Source organism: Cetorhinus maximus, chromosome 24, assembly GCF_964194155.1.
Source record: "Cetorhinus maximus chromosome 24, sCetMax3.hap1.1, whole genome shotgun sequence".
Classification (NCBI taxonomy): domain Eukaryota; kingdom Metazoa; phylum Chordata; class Chondrichthyes; order Lamniformes; family Cetorhinidae; genus Cetorhinus; species Cetorhinus maximus.
The window spans coordinates 6506321-6520710 of NC_135902.1; the positions used below are offsets into that span (position 1 = coordinate 6506321).

Here is a 14390-nt window from a genome sequence, read left to right on the forward strand (position 1 = left end):
TCTCCACCGATGCTGCCAGACCTGCTGAGTTTTTCCAGGTAATTCTGTTTTTGTTTTGGAAAGACTTGGGTTGTTTTCGTTGGAGCAGAGAAGACTGAGGGGTGACCTGATCGAGGTGTACAAGATTATGAGGGGCATAGACAGGGTGAATAGGGAACAGCTGTTCCCCTTAGTTGAAGGGTCAGTCATGAGGGGACATAAGTTCAAGGTGAGGGGCAGGAGGTTTAGGGGGGGATGTGAGGAAAAACTTTTTTACCCAGAGGGTGGTGACGGTCTGGAATGTACTGCCTGGGAGGGTGGTGGAGGCAGGTTGCCTCACATCCTTTTAAAAAGTACCTGGATGAGCACTTGGCACGTCATAACATTCAAGGCTATGGGCCAAGTGCTGGTAAATGGGATTAGGTAGGTAGGTCAAGTGTTTCTCGTGTTGGTGCAGACTCGATGGGCCGAAGGGCCTCTTCTGCACTGTGTGATTCTGTGAATTGGCGTTGGAAGACAGTACATCACCAGGGTTGATGTGTTGGCAAACTAATGGCTGGAGTGTGAAGCAAGTCCTGTGATGAAACCTCCAGGGATACAGTTAACCACAGTTGGGAACCCTATATGCATACCAGGGCACACACTGGTTCAACTTTCTCCAAGTGCTGAAAGGTATTCCCAACTGCTCTTAAAGGGACCGCTGGAAGCCTCTCCGGTAAAGTACGTTTTTGGTTTCTTGTTGAAGATTTTTGTGAGGCCAGGAGAATCCCCTTCAAGTATTTATCCAATTCTCTTCCGAAAGTTATTATTGAGTCTGCTTCGACCAGCCTTTCAGCTAATGCATTCCAGATCATAACAAGCAAGTACATTTAAAAAAATCTCCTCACCTCACCTCTTTGCCAATAGTCTTATATCTGCATCTTCTAGTTACCAACCTTTAGCCTGCTGGAAACAGTTTCTCCTTATTTACTATATAAAACCTTCATGATTTTGACCACCTTTATTAAATCTCCCTTTAACTTCTCTGCTCTAAGGAGAACAACCCAGTTTCTAATCTCTCCGTTCAAATAAAGTCCCTCACCCCTGTACCATCCTAGTCTCTTCTGCACGCTCTCTATGGCCTTGGCATCCTTCTTAAAATGTGGTGCCCAGAATATTCCAGTTGGAACCTAACCTAAAGGTTTAGCATAACCGTGCTTTTGTACGCTGTCTCTGTTTGTAAAGTTTTCTCAACATGTGTTACCACTTGCAAAGGTTTTTGTAAGTTTACTCCCATGCATCTCTATTCTGTACCTGCTTTAAAATTGATTGTCATTTATTAACCCATTAGCACTAGAGGTAGAACCTGCCTCTCGAGGATTGGCCTTCACAGCCATCAGCAAAGGTGTACCAAACAACACTGCACCACCCCCCCCTCAAATGGATGCTGCATGTCCACCGTCTCTCATAAATGGAAGGATGCCAACAAGGGATTAGCCTATATTCCAAGAGACAATTAATTGTATCTTGAAATATTGTCTTCATTGTAGTCATGAATTAATTTTGCTAAGTCTCTAATGCAGGTAGTCCAAAATTAATGAGGTTATTCCATTTATCGACAAGGATGGCAGGGACACTAAGATTAGGAGTGAGATTTCTGGATCAAATAAGAGTGAAACAAAATGCATATCCATTTCGACACGTGTTTCATTTTAGGGCACAGATTTAAAGTAACTGGTAAAAGAAGCAAAACTTGACATGAGGAAAAACTTTTACACGCGGCGACTGCTGGTGCCTGAGTGTGGCAGAGGCAGGTCCAACCGAAGCATTGAGAAGGGAATTAGGTGCTTATCTGGAAAGGAAGAAGGTGCAGGGTTAAGGCGAGAAAGCGGGGCAAGGGCACTCAGAGAATTGCTCACTCAGAGAGCTGGCACAGGCTTGATGGGCTGAATGGTCTCCTTCTGTGCTGGAACAGTTGTGTGATTCTGGTTGGAGCAAATCCAATTGGGTTACATCTAAAAAACCCAAATGAGTGAGGTTTCCAAGCTGCTGTGACCAGTCACTGTGTCTGTCTGTGTGTGTGGGGTGGGGGGGGGCCCTTTAAAGCGAGCGAGCAGTTCGGCGCTCCTCTGGATGCCATGGCGGATCGCTGGCTCGGTGTTTGACTTGTTGCGCTGGAGGAGCGGCTGGCGCCGGAAGTGAACGGGCGCTCGCTCGCTCTCGCTCGGAGGGAGGGAGAGGCGGGGACGGCGATGGATCTGCTGCCGGCCAACCCGCACGGCAACGGCCTGCTGTACGCCGGCTTCAACCAGGACCACGGTGAGCGCCCGGCCCGGGCAACAGGCCCGGACCCAGGGCGGCGGCTGGTGTTGGTGTTGACTGGGAGGCGGGTCCGGGTTGTTGTTGTGTTGGGGGCTGTTGTTGACTGGGGGGGGGGTGGGGGTGTTGGGGGCTGTTGTTGACTGGGGGGGGGTGGGGGTGTTGGGGGCTGTTGTTGACTGGGGGGGGTGGGGGTGTTGGGGGCTGTTGTTGACTGGGGGGGGGTGGGGGTGTTGGGGGCTGTTGTTGACTGGGGGGGGTGGGGGTGTTGGGGGCTGTTGTTGACTGGGGGGGGTGGGGGTGTTGGGGGCTGTTGTTGACTGGGGGGGGTGGGGGTGTTGGGGGCTGTTGTTGACTGGGGGGGGTGGGGGTGTTGGGGGCTGTTGTTGACTGGGGGGGGTGGGGGTGTTGGGGGCTGTTGTTGACTGGGGGGGGTGGGGTTGTTGGGGGCTGCTGTTGACTCGGGGGAGGGGGTGGGGGTGTTGGGGGTTGTTCGAGTTGCTGGGGTGGTTGGTGTTGGGGGTGGTTAGTGGGGGTGGGTGTTGTTGACTGGAAGGTGGTGGTGTTGCGATTGTTGGGGTGGGGAGGGGTTGGGGTTGATGGGATGTGGGCCCAGTTGCTCCGCTCAGAAACCAGGCCCCGAGACTCATATTAAGGGGAAGAGGGGAGGGTGACTGACCCAGTCTCTCCTCTCTGGCTTTGCCTGTCTCTCAGCATCATGTCCAAGCCATACATCCCTTTCCAAGGGGTCGCTGGTGACTATGCAAGGGATGTGTGGGGGTTGGAGCTTGGCAGGGTGATCACTTGTCCTGTATTTTAAGGGATTGTCCCTCCTTTTAACTGTTTGCCCCGCGTCCCTTAAGGGATGCCTATTGTCCTGTATTTCAAGCACAGCCTATGGGAGATGGATTCTGGGAGTCTCCAGGTTGAGTTAGTAAGTTGAGCAGGACTGCAAGTGTGAGTTGGCCAACAGAAAGATGATGATGTTGTGATTCAGCGAGATAAGTTGAAAGTTTTTGTTGATTTAAACTCCCCCACCACACACCATTTTGAAAACCACCGGCCCCTGCTCTAACAGCCCTCAGCACCCGCCACCCTGGTCCCACAGTCGAAGTGTCCCTTATTTTATTTCATAAGAGCTGGTCGCCTTGGTATTTTGTAAGCTTCAGAGCAGGGATGGGGAGGATTTCAACATGAGAGGAGGTGGTGAGGAGGGCCTTGAGACCATAATAGCATGGAGGCAGAGGTTTAAAATCAACTAAAGTTTGCAACTTATTCTGAAGATGAGGAATTTCTTCTCAAGGGGTTTAGTCTTTAGAATTCTCTTCCTCAGAAAGCAGTGGAGACTAGGTCTTTGAATATATTCAAGGCTGAGTTAGACAGATGTTTGATTTACAAAGAAGTCAAGGGTTATGAGGGGCAGGCTGGAGAGCGGGTTGAGTTAAAGTTGCAATTGGATCAGCCATTGAATTGCAGAGCAAGTTTGAGGGGCCGATTGGCCAACTCCTGTTTTTATTTCTTGTGACCTAGAGAGTCACAACATTATCATCTCTCTGCTGGCTGACTCAACTCAAATCACTCAAACTCGCCCTGAAGACTCCTAGGATCAGTCTCTCAGGCTGCCTTGAAAGTACGAGTCAAAATGTATCCCTTAAGAAACAAAGGGCAAACAGTCTAAATAAGGGTCAGTTCCTTGACATAAATGACAGTTGGCCATCTTGCTGACTGAGTCCCCCGTTCCCTACATATCGATAGACGTGGCTTTAAAAAAACCAGGAGATATGTAGTAACAACAAGGGTGCATTTCTGGTGTGAACCCCACCCCTTCATGAATGCACTGTTTGTCTTCCTGAGCTCAGTAAGAAGTAACCTGCTTGCACCTATGGGAAGGTACAGTCTCCTCATGATCTGCTGGGTTCCTCTTAACTTCAGAGGTTGTGTGGTTGGAGCTGGCTGTTGCAATCCAGGAAATGTTGAAAGTAAGGTGTATGATCAAAAAGTAAGGATTGGAAATACCCTTTTAAAACTGGTGTATTTTATGGAGCTAAATCAAGATGGGTAATGTTTAAAATTAAGTCAGTCTCATTAGAAATGAGCGATCTGTTTTTTTTTAAAAAGGTCGTACTCCTGTTAAATATGTTCATTGACTCCTTCACCCCATCCCCCACCTCCAATCTGTGTAGTTGCTGGGATTGTAGAATTACAGATATAGGTAAATAAGATTTGTTCTAAAAAAATAAACTTTGTGCAATTGGAAAAAGAATTATGAGATGTTTGCACTAACTAAAATTTAATGCAGTGCTTGCAGAACCAGCTGATCAAGTATTATTTGAATTATCAATGTTAGAGGTTGAACAGCCAAACAACAGAAAAGTAACTTTTTTTTTGTCTGGTACAATGACTCTCTGCTGTAATTCAGTATAGTGCTTTTACCAATGTGAGTGACCTCATCTTCCGACTAGGCACTTTACAGCCTTCCGGACTGAATATTGAGTTCAACAATTTTAGATCTTGAACACTGTCCTCCATCCCCACCCCCTTTCCGATCCCCCTTTTTTCCAATAATTTATATAGATTTTTCTTTTCCCACCTATTTCCATTATTTTTAAATGTATTTCCATCCATTGTTTTATCTTTGCCTTTTAGCCTATTTTGATCCCTTCCCCCCCCACCTCACCCCCACTAGGGCTATCTGTACCTTTTATTATCACATTCCTTAGATAATATCACCAGCTTCAGCACCTCTTTGTCCTTTTGTCTATGACATCTTTTGGTTATCTCCACCTATCACTGGCCCTCTATCCAGCTCTACCTGTCCCACCCCCCTTAAACCAGCTTATATTTCACCTCTTTTCTATTTTTCCTTAGTTCTGTTGAAGAGTCATACGGACTCGAAACGTTAACTGTGTTCCTCTCCGCAGATGCTGTCAGTCCTGCTGAGTTTTTCCAGGTATTTTTGTTTTTGTTTTGGATTTCCAGCATCCGCAGTTTTTTGCTTTTATCTGAGTGACTGAGGCTTCCCACAAGTGACCAGCCGGTCATAGATTCCCAAGCAGAACTTCGCACAAAGACAGCTGCAGCAAATCACTGACATTCTTAAACTGTGTGAGGACTTGTGGTTGCTCTTCCAGGGTGGAGGTTTTAAACCATCAGATGTTTAAAATGATGGGGTAGGGTTTTTGCTTTGGGCTCAATTATGCTGGCTAGGTCAGGCTTTGTGTTTTGGCTCAAATTAATTTGCATAATCAGAAGTATAAAATTTTCCATGAACCCATATAATTGAGCATTTTATAGGTAACTTTTTTTTTCCTTTCCATCAACAAGTATTCTTTGAGTTGAGTGATAATCGGATGCAATTTTACTCGTACAGTATCACCAATAATAAACACTTTAATTTCTTTCTTTATTCTTTAGTGGGATGTGGGTGTTGCTAGTAAGGCCAGCATTTGCTTACCCCTAATTGCCCTTGATGTGCTTGCTAGGCTATTGCAGAGGACAAACCAACCCCATTGCTGTTGGCCTGGAGTCATACGTAGGCCAGACCAGATAAGGACAGCAGATTTCCTTTCCTAAAGGACATTAGTGAACCAGGTGGGATTTTATGACAATTGATGATGGCTTCATGGTCACCATTACTGAGACTGCCTCCCAATTCCAGATTTTATTAATTGAACTTAAATGTCACCATCTGCCGTGGTGGGATTTGAACCTGTGTCCCCTGGGCATTAGCTTGGGACTCTGGGTTACTGATCCAATGACATTACCACTACATCACCACCTTCCCCCATAAGGGTATCATGGACTCAATTTTTACCTACCCCTCCAAATATTTCCTTTAGTTCAGTGTTGCTTTTTATCAGATCAGGTTTCTGTGAAGTACCTTGGATTTTTTCACATTAAAGATGCTATATAAATGCAAGTTATTTGAAAATCAGATTACCTTTCCCTCCTACATTACAACAGTAACTGCACTTCTAAAGCATTTGATTGACTATGAGGCACTTTGAGACATCCTGAGGTTGGAAAAGGTGCTATAATAAATGCACCTCTTACTTACTTTGTGCTGTATGGCCCCTTAGTTGCAGACTGACCAGTAAACCTGCATTCCAACTATTTCTGTGGCCTCTACCAAAGTAGTTTAGTTATTCTTTCATGGGATGCAGGCATTTCTGGAAAGACCAGCATTTGTTGCCTATCACTAATCGTCCTTGAACTGAGTGGTTTTCTGGGCTATTTTGGAGAGCCGTTGAGTCAACTGCATTGACTGCAGACCCACAGCACATGTAGACCAGACCAGGTAAAGATGGCAGATTTCCTTCCCTAAAGGACATTAGTGAACCGGATGGGCTTTTACAACAATCGATAGTTTCATGCTCACTATTACTGAGACTAGCTTTATATTCCATATTTATTAATTGAACCTAAACTCTACCAGCTGCCATGGTGGGAATTGAACCCATGTCCACAGGGCATTAGCTTGGGCCTACTGGATTACTAGCCCAGTGACATTACCATTATGCCACCATTTCCCTAGTTTGAATGATTAAACCTAAGTGACACAAAATCTTCTGGTTTCAAATCATATCCATTCACTTTTTCTAAGGAAATGGCATCAATTCAAACTGACCATCCTGCACCAATAAATCTAATCTTTAAATTCCTTTAAAATTTCACCAATGTTCATTATATGATGTGAATTAAAGGTGCGGTTTGAACTTTGGGTTTGCCATCATTGTTAATGGTATCTTGACCATCTCTTGGACAGCTCCACTCCCTGAAGACACCCATTGTAATCTGTGTATAGAAATTTCTTGCGCTCATCTGCTTCTCTCTAAGGCTCCACCATGTTTCTCACTTTCTTGTTAAAGTGGTGCACTCAGTTGATTATAAAAGAATGTAAAGGAAGATATTTGTATGCAAAATGCTGTTTTATGTTGCTTACTTTTTTTACAGTGCAGACTGCTGCACCCCAGCAGTATGTGACATTGCTAAGTTTGTGGTATCACAAATGGGCAATGCTGTCTTCAAATGTTCCTATTCCCTGTGCCACATGTTAGGTGAGATGCATATATAAATTTTTTTTTAAAGTTGTAGGGTGGCTTCTAAACAACAGTTCAAAAATATAAAGCGTATTAGCAACAGACAATTAATACGCCAGTAACAGTGTTTTGGCAGTATTTACTACTGAAATAATTGATCCAAATTTATTTCTACCTTTTAATAAATGTATCCTTAGTCAAGCACTTGCTGTGCACGCTAATGGTTTTTTTTTAATGTTGCTGATTTCAGTATTGCTGCAGGGTCAGGGTCTTCACAGGTTTAAAAGTCCTTTTAAAAATATGCTGGTTGCAGACTTGAATCCAGTACTAATGTAAAACAAAACTACTTTATCTCACTTGGTAGTTAACCTTGCCATTATTTGCTTCCAACAGTGACATTCAACAACATGAATTTGCTAAAGACTTGTATTATAGTAATACGTTCATTGCACATACAATTATTTACATGTAAAGGCTCCAAGTAACAATAGTGAGTTATGCCACTAGCTGTACTGTACCTTAATTAGTTGGACCATTTGCACCATCCCTCCGATGGGCTTACTTAAACTAATTATTTTTAAAATGGTATTTGGTGCTGAGCCTGTGATTGTAATTATTGGTGATCGCCAGTTTTATTTATTTATTCACAGGATGTGGGCTTCATGGCTAGGCCAGCATCCATTTATTACCCATCCCTAATTGCCCTTGAGAAGGTGGTGGTGAGCTGCCTTCTTGAATTGCTACAGCCCATGTGGTGTAGGTACACTCACAGTGCTGTTAGGGAGGGAGCTCCAAAATTTGGCTGATTTTACTCCCTGTTCTCGTAACAATATCACATAGATGGAAGCATAATGGTCTCTGTGGCACCTCAGCAGCATAATTTAAAGGATGTCTTCTCACGCTGCATTTAAATGAAGTGCTAAAATGTGTTTGCTGATTTGGGACAGTCATTTGTGGAATTGCAGCATCACACTAAGGGAAATCTAATCTTATGTATGTAAAGTAGTTGATCCATCACAGATTCTTGTAGATGATTTATCATTCAGCTATCTGCTTAAACTCCTGTAATTGTCATCTGTGCCATATGTCTCTGAATGTGGTTATTCCATTGCAATTATCTGATCACTCATTTGCAAATGTTTAACTAATTTTGAACATTATACAACAAATTACCAATTTGTCATTTCAAAATCAAACTGCACTTAATTGCAACCGACTATTGTCATTTATAAATGGGCTTTAAGCTGAATATGAGAGTCAAGAAAATGGGAAGGAAAGGTAGGAGTGAAGAGGCAACGTGATGGAAATGTAGATTTTATTAAAATGCATATAACAATTGAACACTCAAAGAAAATGAATCAATCTTAAACTTTTACAATTGGTAAGTTCCAAAGCCAAGACTCTTGTCTTGGGGGATATTGATGCGTGCAATTTACTGTAAAAAAAAAAATTGATATGAAATCCATTGTTGTCTTTGAGTGAGCACCATTTTATCAACTTGAATAGGATGCAGTCGAAGGAAACCCAAGTTTGAGGAAATTAAAGTTCTAATCACGTAAGCAGCCCTGTAAAAGGAATGTGAGTGTGCAAAGACAGTAGGGGACCCATCTAAAAGAATCTTTGAATTGCTATTCCAGTAAGCAACTGTATTCAGTATCTGGGGAGGCTTTCACCCCCCATGTCGGCCACTTGCGTTAGTTGGTCAGAGGTGACAGATTGCTAACTTGAGTATCACAGCCAGAGAAACAGATTAATTGATCTGCAAGAATCTTCCATGATTGGAAAATACCAAGTAATTATGGCCAGTCACTCCTTGTAAAGGCTCTGACGCGCAGTAACTCAAAACAATCTCAGAACTTAATTACAACAATGCAATTGTCAAAAAATAAGCTTTTACTCTGGGTTATTCAGTATATTTTTTTCAAAATATTGATGTTCTTGTATTTTTAAAAAAAAAATCTGAATAACTGTGAATTTTTCCAAAACATTTCTTTTGGTCTATCGGAGTTGTAAGATATATTTGTCCATGGAGGATTGAAAAGTACAATGGTCAGTTGCTGTGCCAAGTCCAGTCTTCTGCTATGCTCTCTGTTGCATATTTTGACTTTTCTTTCCTAAGCATTGTGTGAATTTGCCATGGTAAATCCATGTTTTCACATCTCTTCGTGGCCTTGCACCTCTCTACCTCTGGAACTCTGCACCCCCCCCAACTCTCCCAAATCTCTGTGCGCTCCTCCAATTCTACACTCTTGCACATCTACAATTTTCACTGTTCCCCTATAGGCAGTTGTGCCTCTGGCTGCTTGGGCCAGGGGCTCTGAAATTCCTTCCCTAAACATCTCCATCTTTCTCTTTTGAAGATGCTCCTTAAAGCCTACCTATGATTTAAATGTTTAGCTGCCTGTCCTGATATGTCATTGTGTGGCTCAATGTAAAATTGATTTGTTTACCCCCTTATAAAAGGCCTTGAGAAATTTTTTACTACATAAGGCGCTTGATAATTTCAAACAACTTGTGTTCATACAGTAGCATGAATATAGCAAAAATGTTTTCTATGGTTGGGGAATCCAGAACAAGGGAATGAAATTATTAAAACCAGATTAGGCTATTTAGAGGTGAAATCAGGAAGCATTTTTTTCCACTCAGGGTTGTAGAAATCTGGAACTCTTGCCCAAAAACCTGTCGATGTAGCAATTCAAATTTTCTAGGTTTGAGATTGATATCTTTACCTAATTTTCTTTACCTAATTTTTAAAAAAACTGAAAGGTTACAAATCAAATATGGATAAAAGAGAATTTGGAAGTTTTTATCACCTGAGGGTGGTGGTCTGGAACTCACTGCTTGATGGCTTGGCGAAGGCTGAATCCTTCATTATATTTAAAACGTGGAAGCATTGTAACCCACAGGACGACAGACCAAGAGCTGTAAAGTGGGATTAGACTGTGTATTATCTTCCCTGCTTGGGAATGTTGGGCCATATAGCTCCCTTCTGTAAATTTTCTGTTTTGAAGATCAGCAACAATCTGAATGGTAGAACTCATGGGACCCAGTCCTGTTTCTATATTCCCAAATGAAGGGAACCATATAACTCCTGAGCAATGGAGTCTTAAGTGATTTCCACAGGTGGTCTTCACAAATAAGAAACATTGCATACAGCAACCTCTATGCATTAATCTTTTCATATGAAATTGGCACAGTTTAAAAATGTATAATATTTAGTGGAATTTTATTTGCTTCCCTCTCCCAATTGCACTCTGTCATGTCATACATGTTCTTGAACAATTGCATTTTGTTTGCTGTTCATCATGAACACTCTTATGTGGAGCAAACACGACAGCGTGCTCAGACAAGTATTGAGCACAAACTGTTACAGTTCCATAAGGAGCTCATGTGAGGTTATTTGGGTTTTTTGTTTCGACTGTTGGATTGATTGGATTATTTCAGTAAATAGAGGAAGTATTTTGTGATTATAAGTATAAGTTCAATTAAAATCCTTAGCATAAATAAGCTAGTCAGCGAAATGGTCGTGCGTGACAGATGCTGCCCGGGGAAAATGATGAACTGAGCAAGCAATGTAACATTTTGGAAATTGTTGGTTTATTAAGAGATGATGATATAGGCACTTGTAATGGGAGAGTCCTTTCAACGTTAAGCTTTCCTTCAAACCTTAGCAAGTAATTTGTATATAAAATTTAAAACCCCAACCTTTGTAGAAGATCTTGCTGTTTCTTTTGCCGCGCCCTTGATTTTAGTCATCTGAATTAGCAGGGGGAGGACTTGTGCAAACTCAGCTGCAGGCATCCATCTATGCAGTGCTACTTGGCATCTGTGAGAGTTGATAAACATTAGTTAATGGCAGTCACGTTACCAGCTTGGAAACCTGTAGTGGGGACCTAAAGCAGCCAGTTACCAACTTGTTCATTAGAGCTGTAAGGAATGGCAATTTTTTATTTCTAAAAATGTAGGGGGGGGTGTAAGGAAAGAAGAATGCATTGAAACTGCTTATCCTTTAACTCATTAAGATATAACTAAGAATTTCTTAAAATCTGCGGTAAATTGATATTCATATTAATTTGATGGAGTGTTGTGTGCTGATTTTCAGAGTGGCATAGTTTAATTTCATGAGTTGTTTTAATGTATGTGAGACACTGACTTTTAGTATTGCAGTAAACAGACAACAGAATGATCTACTAATATACTTGGTCATTTTTGGGGTTTGGGTCTTGTTGCCAAGGCCATGCAGCCTTGTGCATGGTGGTTGTAGTTGCTCCTACAATGCTGTTAGGTAGGTAGGAGTTTCAGGATTTTGACCCACTGTGAAACAAATCTGTCAAGTGGTCAGTGCATAATGTATAGGTAGAAAATGAACATGTCAGCCAGGTATTGATATATTTGTACTATAGATTGGGAGTCAGTGTTCCAAGCATGCCTAAGCCTTGTTAATTTTGCTGAAGTGCAGTGCCTGTGGTGTTTTTTCCCCAATGGCTTGGTATGTACTAAACCATTAAGAGGATCGGGGTAGGCCATTCAGCCCCTATTTGGCACGCAAGTAGTCCTATGTTGTAGCTTCACCGGGTTGACACCTTATTTTAGGCATGCCTGGGCCTGGTTCTTCTTCTGACATACCCTCCTGCACTCTTCATTGAACCAAGGTTGATCCCCTGGCTTGATAGTAATGGTAGAGTGAGGGATGAGGTTACAGATTGTGGTTAAGTACAATTCTGATGCTGCTGATGGCACACTGCACCTCATGGTTGCCCAATCTTGAGTTGCTAGACCTGTTCAAAATCTATCCCACTTAGCATGGTGGTAGTGCCAGACAACACGATGGAGGGTATCCTCAATGTGAAGATGGGACTTTGTCTTCACAAGAACTGTGCGGTGGTCACTCCTACAGACATTGTCATGGGCAGATGCATCTGTGGCAGGCAGGTTGGTGAGGATGAGGTCAAGTATGTTTTCCTTCTTGTTAGTTGCCTCACCACCTGCTGCAGTCCCAGTTTAGCAGTTGTGTCCTTTAGCACTCAGCCAGCTCGTCTGCAGTGATGCTACCGAGCCACTCTTGGTGATAGACATTGAAGTCCCCCACCTGGATTACACTCTGCGCCCTTACCACCCTCAGTGCTTCTTCCAAGTGGTGTACAACATGGAGAAGCACTGATTCATTAGCTGGTGGGGTGGATTGCGGTATGTGGTAATCAGCAGGAGGCTTCCTTGCCCATGTTTGACCTGATGCCATGAGACTTAAGAGGCAACTCCCTCCTGACTCTCTACCTCTATATACCACCTCTGCTGGCTCTGTCTTGCCAGCGTGACAGGAAAAACCGAAGGATGGTGATGGTGCCTGGGACATTTTCTCTTAAGTTTTGGTTCTGTGAGGATGACTATGTCAAGCTGTTGCTTGAATAGTCTGTGAAACAGCTCTCCCAAATTTGGCACAAGCCCCCAGATATTAAAAAGGAGGACTTTGCAGGGTTCTCAGGGCTGAGTTTCCCTTGTCATTTATGATGCCTAGGTCGATGCCGGGTGGCCTGAAACGTTTCATTCTTTATTGACTCTTTAGTGGTTTGATACAACTGAGTGGCTTGTTAGGCCATTTCAGAGGGCAGTTAAGAGCTAATCACATTGCTGTGGGTTTAGAGTCACATGTAGACCAGACAAGGTAAGGATGACATTTATCCTTCCCTAAAGGGCATTAGTGAATCAGATTTGTTTTTATGACAATTAACAATGGTTTCATGGTCATCATTACACTTTTAATTCCAGTTATTTATTGGATTCAAATTTCACCATCTGCTGTGGTGAGATTCAAACCCAGGTCCCCAGAGCATTACCCTGGGACCCTGGATTACTAGTCCAGTGACAATACCACTATGCCACTGCATCAACTTGCTGTTGAGTCCAGAAGGCTGAATTGAAAGTTGAGGTGCTGTTCTTCTCGCTTATGTAGAGCTTTGTGGAAGCAGTGTAGGAGGTCAAGGATAGAGAGGCCTGAGTGAGAGAGGGGCAGAGAATTAAAATGACCTGCAACCAGAAGCTCTGTTATGCTTGCAGACTAAATGAGGATGTCCCACAAATCTGTCACTAAATATGTTTGGTCTCCTCCATGTAGAGAAGACTGCACTGTGAGAAGCCAATAGTAAATTGGAAGTGTAAGTAAATCACTGCTTCACCTGGAAGAATCACTAATATTGTCATCGGTGTACCAGAAAGAGGTGCGAGAGGGAAACTGAATAGAACTGGAACAAAAAGTTCCACATTTCCCATAGAAAAGCAGGTATAGATAGGACCCTATAGGTTTCCATAGCAACAACCTTTTTTGGAGGTAATAGGTGGAGTCACAAGTTGTTCAATGCAAGAACAAGTTCAATGGGGACTGGTGGATGGGAACTGGTTGCGTCATCTTTCAAGGTAGGAGTGAGAGCCCTTGGGCTGTCCTGGTGGGATGTCAGTGTAAAGGGATTAGATGTCTGTAGTGAGGTTACGGTTTTGAGCTTTTCAATGGGCTAGCTACAGCTTTTGGGAATAGAATTTCAGGTTTCTGCTACTCTTTTGAGTGAAGAAATGCTTTCTGACCTCACCTGTGATCATCTAAACTCTCAATTTTAGGATTGACCTGCTTGTTCTGGGCTGTCCCACTAGTGGAAGTAGTTTCTTTCTGTCAATCGACATATTTGATCATCTTAAATATCTCCATTAGATCACTTCTTAATCTTCTATATTCAAGGGAGCAAAAGCCTCGTCGATGCAACCTGACCCATAATTTAACCTTTTTATCCACAGCGCAGGTGGAGAGAGCCTTTGGTTCAGTGGTAAGATTCTTGCCTTTGAGTTAAAGTGTGTGGTTTAAATCCTACTCTAAATTATCTGACTCTGAAATCTAGGTTGAAGTCCAGTGGGGCACTCTCATTTAGTGGGCCTGGATCTCTGGTTTACTTTGTTTGAGCTGAGAGACTAATCATTCTGCTGCTTGTGGCAGTTGAAGGAATGCTCTGAGTTGGAGTCATACCCAGCTCAAAGGAAAATATGGTGGTGGTTGTTGGAGGTCAATTGTCTCGGTTCCAGGACTTCACT

General features: G+C 43.0%; 1 protein-coding gene across 3 annotated transcripts in view; it reads left to right on the forward strand.

Moving 5' to 3' along the window:
* Nucleotides 1–2097: 2097 nt before the first annotated feature.
* wdr45b (WD repeat domain 45B) overlaps nucleotides 2098–14390 on the forward strand; it is a 42601-nt gene continuing 30308 nt past the window's right edge. Inside the window, exon 1 of one of the 3 annotated variants that reach the window (XM_078570700.1) lies at nucleotides 2098–2277. In XM_078570700.1, the coding sequence (XP_078426826.1) occupies nucleotides 2211–2277 (67 nt within the window). In that variant the 5' untranslated portion in view covers nucleotides 2098–2210. The remainder of the gene's footprint in view (nucleotides 2278–14390) is intronic. The other 2 variants (XM_078570699.1, XM_078570698.1) reach the window with 2 other exon arrangements.